Genomic DNA, 19,926 nt, shown 5'->3' with positions numbered 1-19,926 from the left:
TCAATTGTATTTACAATATCCCAGACAGTTCATGACAGAGGGTGATTGATTTCCTAAAAGCAGCTATTGTTATTTATGTGACTGTTCAGGGCCTCTGAGAGGAATTTTATCAGGGGGTACAAAGTTTCTTTTGGACCCCTTTGCAAAGGGGGAGGGGTGAAACAGAATGGGGGAGGGTGCTGACGGGCAAGCAGTATGGGGGCAGGGAGGAATGAAACAGCATGGGGGGAAGGTGGAGACAGCTGGAAAAGTCTTTGGAGCCCAGGTCTACCCACCCATGTGGCATCAGCAGCTAGATACCTACCCATGTGGCATTATCATCTTGTGTTTTCTTAATGGAATTTTGAACATGATGATTTCTTTTTTCCAGAATTACTTCCGCACCTAAGATTTTCAGCATGGAAATTGACAACATCAGTCAAAAGCTCAGCAAAACAGAGAAGAAGTTGCGGCAGAAACAGACGAAGGCCAGATATACTTTATTAAAGCATGAGGACATTGAGTGTGTATCGTATCCTACCAAGGTGACTAGAGCTTGGGGTTCTTAGCTGAGTGGGAATGCATTTTCTGCCATATGATCTTAAGCTTGTTTTCCGAGGAGTAAGTCCACCAATTTTAATGGAATGTATTTTCTTGTAAGTGTTCATAGGAATGCAGGCTTATTATTCAAGTCCAGCCTTCCTCCTTTAAGAACTGAAAGCCAGTCTCACTTTGACACATGACTCTGCGACGACATCATGTGAAAGAAGAAATTCCATCTTCACTATACTGCCTGATCTCATAGCAAAACTGCAATGTTCAACATATCTATGCTTATCCTTATAAGTCACTTTTTGCTAAAAAGCCCCCAAACAGTATGATATAAAACCAAAACATTTATGTAACATGTTTTTTAAAAACACAATAAAAGCAATTGTCTGGTAGAAATCAGAAGACAATTGTCTTGATTAAAACTTAAATTCAGCGGCCTCAACCAACTCCAAATGCCTGTTAGGACACGGGCAAATGCTTTGCCAGGTGCTGGAAAATAAGAAGCAATTCAATTCAAAATATGTGCTTTCTTTGAAAATCACCAGTCATATTTATTTTCATTGATAGTCAGGTACATTATTTAGTCCCACAGGGACATTATTTAGTCCCGCAGGCCAATCCTGACTCATAACTGACCTGTCAGGCCCAGTAACTTGTCCCTTCAAGCAGCAGCAGGCAATTCACTTCACCTGACGTCTTTTCTGGAACCTGATCTTTTGCCTTGCCTCTGATCTGGGTGTTCCCTGAGTGAGTTCCCTCACTCAGCTACCAAGAACAGACCCCTGCTAAAGGCTCAGGCAAAATGCCAGCCTGAAAAGGAAGACTGTTCTAACCCTTCCTGTTCAGGAGAGCCAATGGCCAACCAACCTCAGGGTTTTAGAAGTAGTCTATCCCTGAACAGGAAGATGCCATATACAAGGGAGTGGCAACAGGATACATGTTATCTTATGTGCAACAGGATCATGTTATCTTATGTGCAATGACCCAAACATCTGGTGGACCACTGTGAGATGCAGACAGCTGGTCTAGATGGGACCTAGACCTGATCTAACAAGGCTCTTCTTACATTCTTATGGGTAGCTATTGTGGGCAGTGTCACAGCCGTATCTGGGATCTATTTTCTGGCTAGAGAGTTCCTCTAAATTTGCATCCCAGGTGACTCACCAACACAGAGATATGCAGAGTTGTGGATTTCTGTTTGTAGCCCCATCGACTCCTGATATCAGAATATTAGCAAGTACCCAAGTTTTTCAATGTCATGTGCAAATGGCTTTTCTGGCTAAGACTCCAGGGTTATTATGTTTGAGTAGATGTTCTATAAATGTCAGTGCTATGCAGACAAAAGTTAACTCTTTTTTTAAAGTAATTGTAATACTCCAGGCTATTGAAATCTAAGCATTTAATTCTAGTATTCAAGAAGAATTGACCACATAGCAATACTGGGATAATAGCCTCATTTGCTCTTTATTGCTGTGCTCATTTATGAGATGCTCTTTCAGATGAACAAATTAGTGTTGATTAGTCATGTCTGTGTCTCTTTCACATTTCTCCCCCCCCCCCTTTCATAATTAGAGTCTAGTTGTTGCCAATGGAGGTCTGGGTAATGGTGTAAGTAGATGCCAACTTCTCTGCTTGGTCGAAGAATGTGGGCTGGTCGAAGCTCTCCTAATGCCGCCAAACAAACCATATTCATTTGTGAAATATGGAATGATGGAAGAGTCAAAGCGAGCCTATGACTCACTCAATGGAAAAGAGATCATGCTGGAGGGCTCTAGCCAAAACGTTATTCTCTATTTCAACTATGTGGAAAAAGGTATTACTGTTTTACAGTGATTTTTTTGGTCTGTTACAACTTGGTAAACAGAGCTTGCCTGCCATCTTGTGTTCCTTTTCCTCTGGTTAATGAGGCCTGGTCTTATGGGATATTGTCTGCATCAAGACTGTGAAAGTCAGGAAACTATCCATTAATTCTGGAAAAAAAAAGAAAAACATGATAAAGTCACAATTAAACACTTTGAAATCTCATTGATGTCAATGTGATTTCATTCTTTTCATTCCTCTTTCATTCCAATGATGGGATTTGCAAGTACAAGTTGGGCTGTCCTGTATCCAAATTGCTTGAAGCCAGAAATGTTCTGGATATTAGATTTTTCCGTATTCGTATTTTATCCTAATGAGATATGTTGTAGATGGGGTCCAAGTCTAAACACAAAATTCATTTATTTTCATGTACACCGTACGCACATACCTGAAAGTAATTTTATACAATATTTTTAAATAATTTTGTGCATTTTTGTAAGCTATCACATGAAATCAGGTATGGAATTTTCCACTTGTGGAGTTACACCATCATGTCAGCGCTCAAAAAAAGTTATGGTTCTCGGAATACTTTGGATTTCAGAATTTTGGATAAGGGATGTCCAACCTGGACTTAACATTGGCTGGGGTGAACTCTTCGTTTATACCCACAGTGTGGTTTTATGAATCCTGCCACTTCAAGAGAAAGGTTTCCTGATAGTTTGGATTTGACAGGAAGCTTCTTGTTTGGATATGTCAGAGCTATGTCATGACCATTAATTTTTTGTATTTTAATATGGATGCTCTTGAGAGTTCTTGGTCATGATATGGATTACCTGCTGTTTTGGGTTATCCTTCAGGGATAAGAAAAATGGGATATAAATGCTACAAATTAAATAAATTTTCAAGGAGTGTTGTTGCAGTAGAAGGCAGTAACGATAATAATACTGTAATTGCTGCTCTTGGAAATACAGTAATAATGATTGGAGAATTCAACAGTTAATTTTTTAAATATGTATTTATATTTGGCTGTTAAAATAACTTCCATGCTACTTTCGTATGCAAGATAACTGCTGAAACACATGCCCTATTTGTCGATTTCTCTGCAAATGTAACTACCAGGGTAGAAAGGAGCTGCAATTGTAAGTGTGGGAGTGTGTTCCCTGATGGGCATGGTGAGTTCTCATGCCAAGAACAAGGCTCTGCCAGCCAGCTGAGTGGCAGGGTGACGGCCGATGACATCATTGGTTGTTGCCTGCCCTCCTGTCAGGTTGATATCAGAGAGGTGGAGCTGGATACAACCCTTTAAATCCAGCCTGCAGCTAAGCCAGGTGTGGAGGAGTAGAAATGGACAGAAGTGAGACTCGGTCAAAAGAAAGGAAATATGGGGAGAGAAAGGGAAATCAGAGGAAGGAAGAAGCAAGGTATATTGGAAGGAGGAGGAGAGGAAGGACCAGCTGGAAGAAACAAAGGAGAATCCAGAGCCAGGAGAGGTGAAGAGAAAAGGAAGGTGGAAGTGAAGAGGAGCAACTAGGGTCTGGGAGAAGCTATAAACCAGTATCCAAAGTGCTGCTAGGGCACATGCAAGGGACTTGCCGCAAGCCCAGTAGAATTGTTGACAGCTCTTTTGAAGAATGAATCCTTGTGCCATATCACACATTGCTTTTGAATCTCCCATCAGTTTAAAAAGAATTGGAGGAAGTGTTGGTGTTTAAGGGGGAACAAAATTCCCTAACTCTAAAGCCCCCTTTTGTTCATGGAATTATTGGGGAGATACCCAGATACAAACTTCCACTCAGCCAGGAAGCTCACTGGGTGATTTTGAACTAGCAGCCAAGCCTACCTTACAGTGAGGATAAAAGCAGGGGATGAACTTAGAATGTGTTCCTGAGCTCCTGAGGAAGGGTGGGAGCTAATAATATTTAGTGTTTTATGGTTATATGGTACTTAGGATCCAGGCAGTGGTATTTAGACCTGTTTTCTTTCTCCTCTGTATTCATTGTCAGCCTCAACCTTTGACAACCCTCAAGAGTCCTGGGAAGAGATGACCATATGCAGCTGAAATCTCACCTGAAACAATTGGGGAAAGTTGTGACCTTTACTTTGACAGAGTAGTCAAGCAATTGAATTTGAAAAACAATGAGATTCCCTAGTCTCAAAGGGAGGGGAAGTTTGTATAGCATAGCATGTAGGGACCTCTCCCAGTCAACAATTGCCTTTGGCTATATCACTTAATTCACTAATACATTTTTCAAAAGCAATGTGGAAGATCTTTCTATTTAGGTACATTTTTGGTGATTATAGATTAGTAGGGCCTTCTTTTTTATGGTAATTTTGTTGAATATATGTTTGAGCACTTTATCATTGTAATGGTGCTTTCCTGGGCATTTGGGAATAGGGCAAGTTAAAAATTTAGACACATTTAATTCTTGTTGGTTGATTAGTTTGTTTATGAGCTCTGTGAGTCTGAGCAACCTGTTACCACTTGAAAGAGCACAAATGTGTCATTTTTGTGAACAGTCTGCACCTATCTGTACCCATAGTTCCTTGGGAGGACATGGCACCTGCTGTCTTGCCTCCAGGCTTGAGGGTAATTGAAGAGCTGGTTTCTCCTGAAGAAGAGAGACAACTTTTGGACAGCATTGATTGGTCAGAGGATGAAGTCCTTTCAAATGGTAAGTAGTTTGTTTATTTAAAGGCTTTATACCTCATCTTTCCCTTGCCAAAGCCAATGCCCAGCGCAGCTTACAAAATGTTCATTAAATACAACAATAAAATAATAAAACTCGGGCCAGAACTGGTGTCTATAAGAGCCAGAGGTATAGGCCCCTTCTTGCCTGGGCACCTTCTTTCCTGCCCTCAAGGCACTTAAATCTTGAGCCAACCCTGCAAACAGACAGAAGTAGATCTTCGCCAGATCTACAGACAGAAGCACAGATCTCTCATGCTAACCTGAGAGATCAGGTTAGGTTAGCAACTTCCTGCTCTTTCTGTGCAAAAGATATCACACAGAGGAGAGGGATGGGCAGCCCAATCTTATTCTGCCCCAGCGCCCAGAAGATCAGTGGCACCAAAATGGCTGCTACTATATCCTATGGGGTTAGGGCAGTCGCCGAAGACTCCTTGAGGTAAGGGAGCATTTGCTTCCTTGCCCCGGGTAACGTCACTGTGGCCCCAATGGGTATCCTTGGAGATTTCTTTCTCCCCAGGGATATCCCCAGGGATTTCTTTACTCAGCGTGTGGTTGGTCTGTGGAACTCCTTGCCACAGGATGTGGTGATGGCGTCTAGCCTGGATGCCTTTAAAAGGGGATTGGACAAGTTTCTGGAGGAAAAATCCATTACGAGGTACAAGCCATGATGTGTATGCGCAACCTCCTGATTTTAGAAATGGGCAATGTCAGAATGCCAGATGCAAGGGAGGGCACCAGGATGAGGTCTCTTGTTATCTGGTGTGCTCCCTGGGGCATTTGGTGGGCCGCTGTGAGATACAGGAAGCTGGACTAGATGGGCCTATGGCCTGATCCAGTGGGGCTGTTCTTATGTTCTTATGAGATGCAACCGCTATTGATTGGGCATAGAACCAAGGAGACCAATGTTGGGTTTCTTGGCTCAGGAGGGAGCACAGGATATGGCTGCAGAATCTGCCGCCGTCCCTGTTTCCTTCGGGCCTGATCCTCCCCTCCCCTGCCCAGTTCCATCCCCCTGCCCTGAAACACCTCTCCGCTGGTCCGTGGAGATACTGCTGGCTATATGGTGCTGAAGATTAGCTGGGCAAGATAACTAAGGAGCAGGAGGTCTGGCTCAGTTAGTAGAGCTGCGCCTTATATGCCTGAAGATCTGAGTCTGCCAGTTCGAAACAACCGGGAGTACCTGAGAACTGGTGATACGCTGATATACTGATGAGCTGACCCTAGGTGGCAGAGAGGAGTTGCCATCAAGTGGAACGTGGGAGGCGAAGGGCCAGAGAGAGACCAGACCGGGAAGGAATCCAGCTGGAATAAGGAGTTCTATGAAAGACCAGAACTATTCAATTGTAAAAATCCCTACGGGGGTTTAGAACAGCCTGCCTATGTAAACCGCCTTGGATTAAAGTCTGAGGAGAAATCTGACGATCAAAGAAAGGTGGTATATAAATACCTGTATAAATAAATAAATAAACTAGAGGTAACAGAAAGGGAAAGCCTACCAATTACCAGCATCTCCATTCCTTTCAGTATCAGTACTTGCAAGTCCCTCCACCTTTTCTCAACCATGAAAGAGAAGCTTCAGGATTCTGAATAATAGAGGTATAGCTGCTTTTCATCTAGTCAGTGTAACATGTTGCCAAGCTCCAAAAGACAAAATACCCATGGAATTCAAAAAGTGACCAAACTTCTCTTTGTGTGGGATATAGTCAGGAGAAGGCTTGTTTTCACTATCACTGGTTATGCCAATAAAACGTGTATTTGTTCTGCTTCCTTTCCACTTCACAGCTCAGAAGTCTTTAAAACACAGGAGGGTAAAGCATTTTGGATATGAATTTCGGTATGATAACAACAATGTTGATAGAGACAGACCATTGCCTGGAGGTGAGCATCTAAATGGAATGCACCTTATCTGTACTTAATTAAAAAAAAGATACAGATTGCTTCAGCATAGATTAGTAACCTCACCAGTTATGCAGTGAAGACCCCAAAACACATATGTGAACTATGTGTTTAAGGCCCAAATCCTAACCAACTCTCCAGCATTGACACAGCTGTGCCATGTGCTACATCCTGCAGTTGGGTGGCACTCACAGTGGCCTCCTCAAAGTAAGGGAACGTTTGGAACTGCATTGCCCTTTTGTTGGTGTTGGAAAGTGGGTTAGGATTGCACACTAAGGCTGCAATCCTACGTACAGTTTCCTGGGAATAATCCCCAATGAATGCAATGGGACTTACTTCTGAGTATACGTTCATAAGATTGCACTGCAAGATGTGTGTGGAAGTGGCCAGAAAGTGCCTCAAGTTGGGTAATCTTTGTAATGCTAAGAAGGTCTGGCATAAGTATGAGATATTTTGGACTGGATTCAAGCATGACCATAGTTTGTGCTAAACATAATTAAAAGCCCATAGCTGGTTTGAGCTTCCAGGTATACAAGCAAGTAAGCAAGCAATGGTTTAGGTCTGTCTGTTTGCTTCTGTTTTCCGTCTGATCAGGCATTAGCTTCATAAATTCACTCCTGTCTGCAGAGTGCAGCAATCCCTCAAGGTGAGGCAATGTCCATTTCCATCATGTGTAGCAAATAACTTGAGGCACAGCAATGCCTAAACTATGATTTCTGAACAGTCTGTGAAATTGGACATTACAGCAAAGCACAGTTAGCGCAAACCATGATTTCAGTTCCTGATTTGTTGGCTTGGTTTCAGATGTTTTTGTTTTAACATCTGAAACCAAGCCAACAAATCAGGAACTGAAATCATGGTTTGTTTATTTACTTAATACATTTGTGCCCCGTCTTCGCCCTTTTACTGTAGGCACCCAGGGTGGCTTATGTAAAAGTATCAGTATAAAAACAGTAAACAAACCATGGTTTTGCATTATATCAGAACCCAGCCATTGGCTCTGAAGCAGATATCAGGATTTTTGCATGATGAGTTTCATGTTCACATCAGTCTTGACCAGGATGACTGATATGCATTTCTGGCCATGTTTTGACCCCAACATAATTTTTAAAATGCCAAGAGGGGAACATGAAGTTAGGACTGTCTCTTGAGCTTGCTTTTCGCATTTTATTTAGGTGTCAAATATTTTTACTCACTGCTATTAGAAGGCCTGTTAAATCCTTTAACATAGCCTGCACTTTAAGATAGCCTGCAAAGTTATAGTATTCTGCAATTGTTTAAAATGAACCATTTTTATAATGATATAAAAAGTTATCCTTTTGACTATATAGAAGAAATGTGTAAGAGGAATAGAACTGTGACTAATCTGTTGCTCAAAAAACATGAGCAAAGGCACTTGATGTTAAGTGTTGCTTTTTATGGTGCATTTATGGCACTCTGTATGAAGATTTTTGAGCTACTCTTTCTGTGGCTGATTTGTTCTCGGCAATGAAGAAAATTCAAGATTGGGGAGAAGATTTAAAAAACATATGAAGCTGCCTTATACTGATAAAATCATTGGTCCCTTTTAGCTTGGTGTTGGCTACATCATCTGGTTGTGGCTCTCCAGATTTTCGCACAGGGGTCTTTCCTGGACCTACCTGGCATTGCCAGGGATTGAATCTGAAGCATTTTGCATGTGAGGCATTCATGCTCACCTGTGTCAGCCAGGCCTTTAAACATCTTATTTGCATCTTCTATATGTAATGTTAGGTCTCCCTGATATTTGTAACACACTTCTTGCAAAGTGCCTGGAGATGGAATACATCAAACAGAAACCTGATCAACTGACCATCAATCAGTATGAACCTGGACAGGGTATGTACATGCATTCCACTCATATCCTTAACCTGATCCTCCAGCTGCAGGAACTGCAGTGTTGTGAAGCAATTGCCGAGAGTGCCTCTCTGTGTGAACTTATTGTTCAGACTTGAGACATTGCTCCTGATTGATTTGGAGTTGTGAATGAATTCAGAGGGGAGAAGGCAGTCCATTAGGTGTGTGGAGCCAGGCTCCACTCTTCCAGTTGATATCCAATTTATGCTCCTGGAAAATGATCACTACTGACTGAGGCCTGCTAAAGATGACTGATGCCCAGTGTGTCAATGGGATCTAGAATCAAGTCTCTGATAATGAGGCTGGAATTAGATATTATGGCAGATGCAGGGCTGCCACTGAAAAGCAATAACCCCATGTCTTGTTCTCCCTCTCATTTTCTTTCATGACATTGAATGAAGCAATGTTTTGTCTTCATCATTCTGTGCATTTCGCAGCCCCCACAAACTGCAGCCAATGAAGTGAAATTGGGGCAGGGAGATGGGCAATGCAGTGATGTCATTTGCATTTTGTTTCATTAAATGGAGAAGACAGGAGGAGAAGGAGACACAGAGCTGGTTGCCGTGAATCTCAGCTTAAATCATTCCTAGTACTCTTTTTAATGTGACTACAGTCATGTGTCACTTAATGACAGGGATGCATTCCAGCACCCCTGTTGTCAAGCAAGGTTTGATGTTAAGTGAAGCCTCCAAAGCCAAGGAGAAGCTGTGCTGCCCTCACCTCTGGAGGCTTTTCTTAGTGGAGGCTTTCTTAGTGTCCAGTGGAAAGCACTGACATAAGGGGTTAGGATTGCGCCTTTGACCTGAAAGATCCAGGTTCAAATCCCCCCTCAGCCACAAAGCTTCCTGGGTGACCTTGGGCCAGTCACTCTCTCACCTACCTTACAGTGTTGTTGTAAGGAGAGGAGAAGTCACATACACCACCCTGAGGTCTGTGGAGGAAGGGCAGTATAAATATATGAAAAATAAATTTTAGAAAATAAACTTTTTGTTATGTGCTTCATATATCTCCATTCCTGAAACGGAGTGTTGTTAGATGCACAATAGAGAATGGTGGGAATTCCTAGGTCTACATATGCAAGAGCAGGATTTATGGTGAAGAATGGTTGAAACAGATATGTCTGTGAGTGAAACAGATATGTTCTGCACCTAACTATTCCTTTATTTTTTCCACAGGAATTCCTCCTCATATAGATACACATTCAGCTTTTGAGGATGAAATAATCTCTCTCAGTTTAGGAGCAGAGGTAATGTATATATTCCTTCTGGGTCTTTTACAGGGCAGTCCTGTGCATGTTTGCTCAGAAGTAAGTCCTCACCCCTGCTGGTGCAATGCAAAAGGTACTTTGTGCAGTTGAGAAGTTTTGCAGGAACCTGCTCATATTTGAACATATAGAAATATATAAAGACTGTCTTATGTTATTCATTGGTTGATCTAGCTCTGCATTGTCTGCAGTCTGACTGGCACTCACTCTCCAGGGCTTTAGAAAGGGTCTTTCCTGGGCCTTTAGTTAAAATGTTGAACTGGAGCCTTCAGGTGAAGTACATGCTCTGCCATTGAGCTATGGCTCCTCTCTCGTGGCTCAGTGTAGAGACGTGGACAGTGTAACAGTTGGAGGTTTAGAGAATGGAATCTCTGTGAGTTTACCACTAATTTTATATTTGCTGGAAATGGTAAGAGTTCTCAGAAGGCCCCAAGATGAGGAAGGGAATCAGGGCATGGTTAGGAAAGAAGCTGAGAGAGCCAACATTGAGGAGATACTTAGGGCAGTGAAAGGGTAGAGCAATGATGAAAGGGTCTCACATATGCTGCTGGGAATCATGTGCCTATGTTTAGAGGGAGATGTTGGCACTGGGGTCTTTGCTGGTTTGTGGATACAGTAGAGCCTCCCCCCCCCCAACAAAGCAGATACAACAAATGTCAGGATAGGAATGGTCCTTATAGACTACTTCTACTTCTAGAAACAGTCTTGCTTGTGAGGCATGCTTTTCTGTCAGGCCTTGGAAAGATTTAGGCTCTAGACAAGCAGATTCTGGGACCCAGGGGAGTGGCTGATCGTCCCAGGGAATGAGAAGCCAGGACAGTGGGCCCTTCTTTTTCATGGGCTTGGCACCTGCAGATTTGAATATTCACAGATGCTGAGCCCTTGGCTGCATGTCCTTAGAGGACCTCCTGATCACAACGGGAAGGCACTTCCAGTTTGCTGGCATAAATTTCCAGTCACATCCAGGAGGCTTCAGAGGAGGCTGGGAGGCCATGTATGACCGTGTGTGTGTGTGTGTGTGTGTGTGTGTGTGTGTGTGTGTGTGTGTACATGTGTGCCCCCAAGTAGGAATTATGGTGCCATGCAGCCCCCCCCCCCCCATGGATTCCATTATTTGCTGAATTTGGTCCTGGAATGGATCCCTCACAGATACTGAGGACTGACTGTATGTGGTCCAGGGGTTGTATTCCAGAGCACCAAACAGGAACCAGAAGGACTAGTGGCACATGAGTTGTCAAAACCAGACATCCATGGCAGCAGCCGATGAAAGGAAGCAGGAGCTTAATGTCCTAACACACTGCAAATGTATTACATGTACTGAGGAACAAATTCAGAGGCTGTAGGAATGGGGTCACTTGACTCTCAGGCAGGCAGTTGCTGCAGCCCACATGGTGCCTGCAAAGCACAGAACTCAATATGCCAGACTTGCAGTGGTAGAAGAGTGCTGGTGGTGTAGGAGATGAGGCGCCAGAGGCATGACTGCTATGAGTTCCAGTCCCAAGACACACACACACACACACACACACACACGTACCCATGCTTGGGAGAAGAAAGTCAGCCGTGTGTCATGTCTGTTGTTGGAATTGCTTTCAGACAGCAAAGTTGTGTGTAAAAGTGTGTTTATGCTCTGAAGACTCTTAATTTCAGACATTTGCTGACAGCTCATTTCAGAAAAGCTGCTGATCTAAACCAAAAAAAAAAACCCCTAGAGGAGGAAGAAACACTTTGCCTTCTCTCCTTTTTTCTTTGCCCTGGAGGCATCTACCTGTTGAATTTTTTAATACTAGATGAGAATTTCTTAGAAGCAACTCTGCAGCCTGTGGAATTCCTGCAGGGAGCTGTGCCTGAGAAGTCTTTGCCAATATGAAGTTATTTTATTCAGATGTTTTATGGAAGGGGTTGAAAAGAAAAATGCTGGCATTGATGTGGTTTTTCTACCTTGGTCCATCCTGAGCAGGAAAGTGGATGCTTTATATCTCTCACTGTCAATTATAAAGGCTGACATAGGTGTGCAGAAGCTTTTCTTTAAGAGGAGAAGGGGAAGACAGACACGGAGGGGAGATGAAACCTTTGCAGGTCTAAGACTATGTAGTTTGTATACCATGGCCAAAATCTTTACAGCAGATTGCTCTAAATGGGGGTAGGTCTGTCAGTTGACTTAAAAACTTGTTCCTGATTGACTCAACCCAGGCCTAATGGGTCTATCTGCAGGCCGAATGAGCTTTCATAAGGCAGAGACAGCCTTATGACAATTGTAAAAGTTTCTCTGCCAGCCCACAAAGTTGCACACTGCCGGCCCCAGTGTGGAGGCCACAGTGGCCTTGTGTGGCACAATGGCTTTAGTCTGGCCTGCCTACATTGATGGGAAAGGTGGCAAGGGGCTGGTGGGAGGGCAGAATGTAGCAGCAATGGAAGTGAGGAGGAAGGTGGATTGGGTCTGGGAAGGGGGCAGGTTTGGTGTCAGTGGCCGAATCCAAACCCCCTTCCTGAACTTGATCTTGTGGCCTGAATGCACGGAGTCCTGTGCCAGTGGTTCCATTGATGCAGATCTGAGAGGAGCTCTCCACACCTCAGATGCTTACCTCTAGGTAAGGGAAAAAATTTGCCCCTACACAGAGGAGACCTCTGGGACCCCCCCCCCCCCAGAAGGCAGTTCAAGCGATTTTGGGCTATAAGTTAAATAACTGCTTTTTACCAAAACTTACTTTAGATGAGTTTGAATTTTTGAGGATAACTTAAAATTTATCAAATGGGATTGTGATGGAACCTGGAAGTTTATCTCAGGAGAACACTTCTCAGTGTTCTGTCCCCCTTCTTAGAAGGAATGGGCATCTTTAGTATTTTCTTTTTCATTGCCTGTCATTGAATGACAGAGGAGGACTAAAATAACCTCCAAAAAATTGCATTGTAAACACCCAACTCTCACTGCAACTGACTCTTCAACTGAAGCTTAGTTGATCAATCTACTAAAATGATAAAAGCTTGCAGCCCCAATATCTGGTACTAGACTACTGCACTGGATGGAACATTGGGGTGGTCTGCATCTCTTGTTGTTTTGCCTGACACATGAAGCAAGACCCTGTCCCGGAGAAAATGGCAACAGTGCATACCAGCTGTTACCTTGAGAAAGGTGGGATGTGTCCATCTTTCATGACTGAGATATGTTTCCTGATGCCATTAAAATTCAGTCAAATATCTGGCTGCTCTTAAGACATAGCTGGCATTCCTACTCTTTTGCTCTTAAAGCGCCTAGGAGATATGGATCTCATCAGCAGAATGTCCTTGGGCTACTGTTCAAACCAAATACTTAATACCGTTTGGTAATGGGTTATTAATTCCTTGGTGAAAGCGGCCATAATTGCTCAGTGACCGGCCAGTAACCTCCTGCTAGGGAAGTTACTCCTCTGGCAGACTTTTCCTCCAGCGCTGTTCTTATTTCTGATAATCCATAATACATTTTGTACTATGATGCAATAATGGTAAATATGCAGCACAACATACTGAAATCGTAAAAAGTTTTGCAAACTACAGTTTTGTGTAGCTATTTAATCATGGTTGTCGTGGTAATAAATTAAATTACAAGCTACTATAGCAACTGTTGTGATAAAACTGTTAGATGCTAACTCTTACACTGGATGCTCAAATTTTTATTTCTGTAATAGCTGGCTAGATGTTCATTTTTCAAGATACGTCCATACTGTGGCTATACCTATGTCCATTAATTATATCTATCTATAATGGCTAGGGGCAGTCTAAAATAGTATTACTTTTTGTGAATTTCAGTGTTATCTTGCAAAAAAGACTGAAAGTGGTCTTATGTGTTTGTATTCGAAATTAATATTTGAATCAATTTTAAAGCATTTTGATCAAGTGCAGTCATGGTCATATAGGTGGTATATATGTGTTTTATGCTTGTGGCTGGCAGCAGATATAGCCACAGGTATAAAACTCCCCCCCCCCCAGAAGAGCATAGCTATGTAGTCAACTACTTTAATTAGACTTAACTGGAGCTGTTTTAAGATTTGCATGCTCCTTGAATGAACAACTACAACGAACGTAATGCTGCCAAACACTTCCTTCTCAGGTGTTTCTGCGTTCATCAAATTGGTACTTTTCTGGTGGTGTTGCATTCCTTTCAGCCTGTCCTTCAAAATGGACTGAGGCACGGTTGCCTACTCATGAGTAAATGCAGTGCGACTCAGTTTCACTTTCCATAGGGTTGCATGCATTTTCCTTGGCAGCTTCTTATCATGCTCAGAAGACCCTACAGCCAGTAGAGAAAGCAGTATAGCTGTGTGTGGAGTTGGGGGCTTAGAAAAGCAGTCAGAAGCACTCAGAACATCTAAAGACACTCTGCAGCCACTGTTATAGGTACATTTCAGTGTTAATTGAACTGGATATCACGTTTTATCATTTTATAATCCCTATTTCACAATATTTTGTTTTTATCATTTTAGACTGCCCCTAATAATGACACATCATAGTGGCTGTACTGTTAAAATGATGGGCCTTTGCATCAGTTGGCTGAAATTCCAGAAGGGGCACCCACGCGCTGAAATAACCTTTTATACACATAATTTATATAGACGTACATATGCATTCACGTTCCCCATACACATGGCAATGCTGAGCCATGCCAATTATCTGAGCCACACACACATCCCCATACACATGGCAATTAACTGAGCCTCATTGCACAGACTGGATGTTTCTTTTGATGTACTTGGGGAAGTGTGTCCCCATGTAGAGCCACCAGTTGCTACAAGTGACTAGTGGATGAGTTTTCTGCAGAAATTTTTCTTGCCCATCCTTTAAAATATATTTACCCTATTTGAAAAAGTGATTTCATTGTAATTTGTTGTTCATTTATAAAAATCCTGATGTAAAGCATCTTACTTTGTGTTTGCATTTATAATTAAGAATATCACACAGTGAAAACTTACTGTCGTCTTTTCTTTACATAAGAAACATAAGAACAACCCCACTGGATCAGGCCATAGGCCCATCGCGTCCAGCTTCCTGTATCTCACAGCGGCCCACCAAATGCCCCAGGGAGCACACCAGATAACAAAAGACCTGCATCCTGGTGCCCTCCCTTGCATCTGGCATTCTGACATAGCCCATTTCTAAAATCAGGAGGTCGCACATACACATCATGGCTTGTAACCCATAATGGATTTTTCCTCCAGAAACTTGTCCAATCCCCTTTTAAAGGCATCCAGGCCAGATGCCGTCACCACATCCTGTGGCAAGGAGTTCCACAGGCTGACCACACGCTGAGTAAAGAAATATTTTCTTTTGTCTGTCCTAACCCTCCCAACACTCAATTTTAGTGGGTGTCCCCTGGTTCTGGTGTTATGTGAGAGTGTAAAGAGCATCTCTCTATCCACTTTATCCTTCCCATGCATAATTTTGTATGTCTCAATCATGTCCCCCCTCAGGCATCTCTTTTCTAGGCTGAAGAGGCCCAAATGCCGTAGCCTTTCCTCATAAGGAAGGTGCCCCAGCCCAGTAATCATCTTAGTCGCTCTCTTTTGCACCTATTCCATTTCCACTATGTCCTTTTTGAGATGAGGCAAACAGAACTGGACACAATACTCCAGGTGTGGCCTTACCATTGATTTGTACGGCATTATAATATTAGCCGTTTTGTTCTCAATACCTTTTGTTCTCAATACCTTTATTCTGCCCCAAAGATTAAACAAATAATTGGTTCTTAATTTTCAGAATTCTCATTTAGCAGTCCTGCTTGGTCTGTGTGCAGCTCAAGTTTTCACTCTGGCCTCCAGGCTACTTATAGCAGACTTGTGGACTTTGTCTAAAAAAGACACCTGAGCAGTGGTGAATTCGAAAAGAATGTCATTGCTTGAGTATGGTGTTATTGCCCACAGATCTTCACATTTAGTATTTAAGGAAATGCTGACTTCTTGATGCAGGTGTTCAGAACAAAACAAACACTTGTGTCTCATTTTGCTAGCAATGATGCTCCAGTACCCATCTTTACCTCCAGGAGACTAATCTCTCTCCCTGAATGACATCAGGTGTGGAGCAGGTTTGGTTAGATGTGGTTGTTATATCATAGCCCTCCAGGTGGTGTCCCTAGAGAGTCATAAACTGCCAGGCTTATTGCAAGAGCATTGCTTTTGCTTGAATTCAAGCCCATCTTGTATCATTGCTGCTAAAGGAAGAATTAAGAAAAGAAAAGAAAAGAAAAAACTACCATGGCTCCAAATCACTTTTCCCTGCCTACCTGGTGCTTACGAGCATATGAAGTTACCTTTTGCTGGGAGAGTGTTGGCCTATGACTAGGGTTACCAGATACAAACAGGGACAGATTGCCTATACCTTGTATAGAAGGTATACAATAGTATAGAAGAGGAAATTTTGGCAGATGCAGCTCAACATGGAAGGGTTTAAAAAAAAATTGTATCTGGTACCCTATAGTCCAGTGGTTCTCAGACATTTTGCAGCGGGACCCAATTTTTAGAATGAGAATCTATCAGGACCCACCGGAAGTGATGTCATGACTGGAAGTGACATCATCAAGCAGGGAAATTTTTAACCATCCTAGGCTGCAAACCTATCCACACTTACCCAGGAGTAAGCCTCATTGACTATCACTGTTAAGAGAATATATATAATAGCTTGTTAAAAGTACATGTCTGTCACATTTTCCCCAAATGCAGTCACATACCATGGGAGCATCAAGTCTAATATATTAAAAATAAAATATTGAAATGAATGGGGACCCACCTGAAATTGGCTCGCGACCCACGTAGTAGGTCCCGACCCACAGTTTGAGAAACACTGCTATAGTCTATGACTGGGGCATTTCAGGATCTCAGGCAGAGGTTTTTCCCAAGCTTGTTACTCAGATTCTTTTAGCAGGAGACATACCAAAGAATTAAGATGGGGAGTTTATTCAAGAAAAGTGTGTGTGCTCTATCACAGAGCAGCAGCCACGCGCCAAAGTCTCCTCAAAAATGGATTTCCCTGTAAGCCCACTCGCTGGATCACTCCTCAGTGGCGTCACTAGGGTTTGTGTCACCCCCATGACAGACCTCCTCCCATGCAGTGGGCGGGGCAGCAACCCAGGTGGTGGGCATGGTGATGTACCATCACCCAATCTCTGCTGGTTTTTTGGCTATACCTTTTGATAGAACACAGATATTTCAATGTGATTTGTTTCATTGCATTCTGCTTGACTTACACATCGACTGGTATATAACACGATGGCATTATTCCTACAAACACTGATTTTAGCAATTTTGGTCACTAGTGGTGTCACCCCCTCGAGGATGTCACCTTACTAACACCTCATTGGTTCCGTGTTGTGTCATAATAACATTTCATTAACTGTTCAAACAATCAGTCTCATTGGTCCATTTTGAATTAAGCAAATGTACTTTTTTGTCACATAACAAAACAAGCCATTAGTTATTTGATTTTTCTCTGTAAACCGCTTTGTGAAGTTGAAAAGCGGTATATTATAAAAGCGGTATAATAATATAACTAATATAATTTAGTTGAAAAGCGGTATAATAATAATAATAATAAATAATAATAATAATGTCAGTTGCATTTTTGTTTACTAGTTTTTTGGCCATAATTTTTGGTAGAATGGAGATATTTCACTCCAGTTTATTTCATTGCATTCTGCTGTAAATTATGCATTGAACAGTATATAACATGATGGTATTATTCCTACAAACAACGATTTTGGTCACTAGTGGTGTCACACCCCTTTGCACGTCACGCGGTGCAGCCCCACCCCTACACCTCCTAGTGACACCACTGTTGTTTCTACTTCTCTGATTTTGTAATTCTGTACCATGTTACTTGGGGCCTATCCAAAGCTCTTGATCAGGGGTGCCCAAACCCCGGCCCGCGGGCCACTTGTGGCCCGCGGTGGGTCCCCATCCAGCCTCTATGGGGTCTCCCCATCTTCAGTGTGCACCCGGCCCTCATCACAGCCTGTGCTGGCCCAATGCACGAGCTCCAGCTCTGGTTTTTCCTCGCTACCGCTGTCAGTGGCAGCGAAGGAAAGACCAGCCAACTGCATGCGCACGGCCTTTTATAGTGGGAAGGTAACACGAGTCTTGCAGGTCTCGAATTAGTTCAAGCCTTGCAAGTGTCACATAACTTCCCACTATCAAAGCCCTGCTTGCACGCTGGGCACATCATTCCCTGCCTGACTGGTTGAGGGCAGGCAGGCAGGCAGGTGGCTGGAGGGCTGGCCAGCTGGCTGGCCGAGCAGGTGGCAGCACATGCCACCTGAGTGAGCGGGCAGGCGGGGAGGGCGGCTGGATGGGCAGGCAGGCGAGCGAGTGATTGAGCAGGTGGGCACCTGCAGCACAAGCCAACTGAGCGAGCGAGCGGGCGGGGGGAGGGCAGCTGGATGGGCAGGCAGCCAAACGAACGGGCGGGCGCCTGCAGCACAAGCCACCTGAGTGAGCGAGCAGGCGGGGGGGAGGGCGGCTAGATGGGCAGGCAACCGAGTGAGTGAGCAGGCAGGTGAGTGGGTGGCCAGTCGGCCAGCCAGCCGGCTGCAGTACAAGCCGCGGGAGGGGGGGTGGCCAGGCAGCTGAGTGGGCGAGCAGGCAGCAGGGCGGGTGGCCAGGCTGCAGCACAAGCCACGCGAGGGAGGGAGGGAGGGAGGGAGAGACTTTCTGTGAGTGAGTGCTTAAGAACTGATTTGAATTCATTCATTCATATAAGTTCCGCCTCTAATATATTCATTCATGTAAATTATGCAAATTTGAAACGCAAATTAATTCTTTTTTTTTTCCGGCCCCCGACACAGTGTCAGAGAGACGATGGGGCCCTCCTGCCAAAATGTTTGCGCACCCCTGCTCTTGATAGTCTGTTTACCCCAACTAGTATCTACTGGTGTAAAAGTCTCAGTAAGTGGTGAATTGGCCTCGCACATAATGAGAACACATCTAAACTCAGCAGGGGACACCTATATCATCTCCTTGTTTGTCAAAAATGTTCCTAAGACTATTCTGTTAAGAAAAAACTCTTGCCCTAGTTAATATCTTTTGTCTATGGTCGTTAGAAGCACTCACTCACTTCTGTAGAAGACTCATTCCTACAAATCTTATATCCTGCTGTTGCTTCCACCTGATCAAGTGTTTATTTTTTCAAATCTTTGCAAGGCTCCAGGAAAGGCGAGATTTCTTTTTACGTGCCAATTGTACAAATGGGACCCCATGCTGTAAAATTCCTCGGCTCAGCCGCCTTGCACTCAAATGTGCCTTCCTGCCTGCACTGTCTCAGGCTGCTCACTGCTTCTGTGCAAGTTTCTCTTTTCAACCAAAGTTAGAACTATGGACGCCCAATGAGGAGGATGAAACAGACAAGTATCTGAGACATGAAGAAACTGCAGTCCGCTGCCGGATCTCATTGCACCAGGAGGAACCATCAAGCGCAGCACTTCAAATCGAATTGCCCCAAGAATAATGAACTTCACTGGGTCACTCTGATAAGGGCCTGCCTATCATCCACTCGCGGCGATAATAGCAGCAGTCTGTTTTTCTACCTGACCATAAAGCTGTTTGAAAGCAACATTCTTTCAAATTCTGTTATTCCGTCTATCCTGTTGCTCCATTGATCGCTGGCCTGACGTTCCGGTTTTACTGCTATGTAGTAAAACTTACATCTTCATCCTCACAACATCTTTCATCCTGAAAGAGGCTAAAGAAATGCAGGCCCACCTTTCGAAGGATATAGTGAATCCGTGGGAGTGCAGAAAAGCAGAAGAATATGCTGTGGGCCACAGGACCCGGCTTCCTAAGAATTTCAGTTTGCCCTGAAATTCCCCTTGGCTGCATCAAGATGAAACACTGAGGGCCCTCCCTCACTTTCTTTG

At 43.5% G+C, this 19,926-nt stretch overlaps 1 protein-coding gene across 1 annotated transcript in view; it reads left to right on the top strand.

The window, feature by feature from the left end:
* Positions 1-374: 374 nt before the first annotated feature.
* The window catches only part of ALKBH8 (alkB homolog 8, tRNA methyltransferase), a 58,173-nt gene continuing 38,621 nt past the window's right edge, over positions 375-19,926 (top strand). The window contains exons 1-6 of the mRNA XM_066621093.1: positions 375-524; positions 2,104-2,344; positions 4,872-5,003; positions 6,803-6,898; positions 8,669-8,773; positions 9,967-10,037. Of these exons, the coding sequence (XP_066477190.1) occupies positions 399-524; positions 2,104-2,344; positions 4,872-5,003; positions 6,803-6,898; positions 8,669-8,773; positions 9,967-10,037 (771 nt within the window). The 5' untranslated portion in view covers positions 375-398. The remainder of the gene's footprint in view (positions 525-2,103; positions 2,345-4,871; positions 5,004-6,802; positions 6,899-8,668; positions 8,774-9,966; positions 10,038-19,926) is intronic.

The sequence above is a fragment of the Tiliqua scincoides genome, chromosome 3, assembly GCF_035046505.1.
Source record: "Tiliqua scincoides isolate rTilSci1 chromosome 3, rTilSci1.hap2, whole genome shotgun sequence".
NCBI lineage: Eukaryota > Metazoa > Chordata > Lepidosauria > Squamata > Scincidae > Tiliqua > Tiliqua scincoides.
This window is presented reverse-complemented; position numbering and strand designations above follow the sequence as displayed.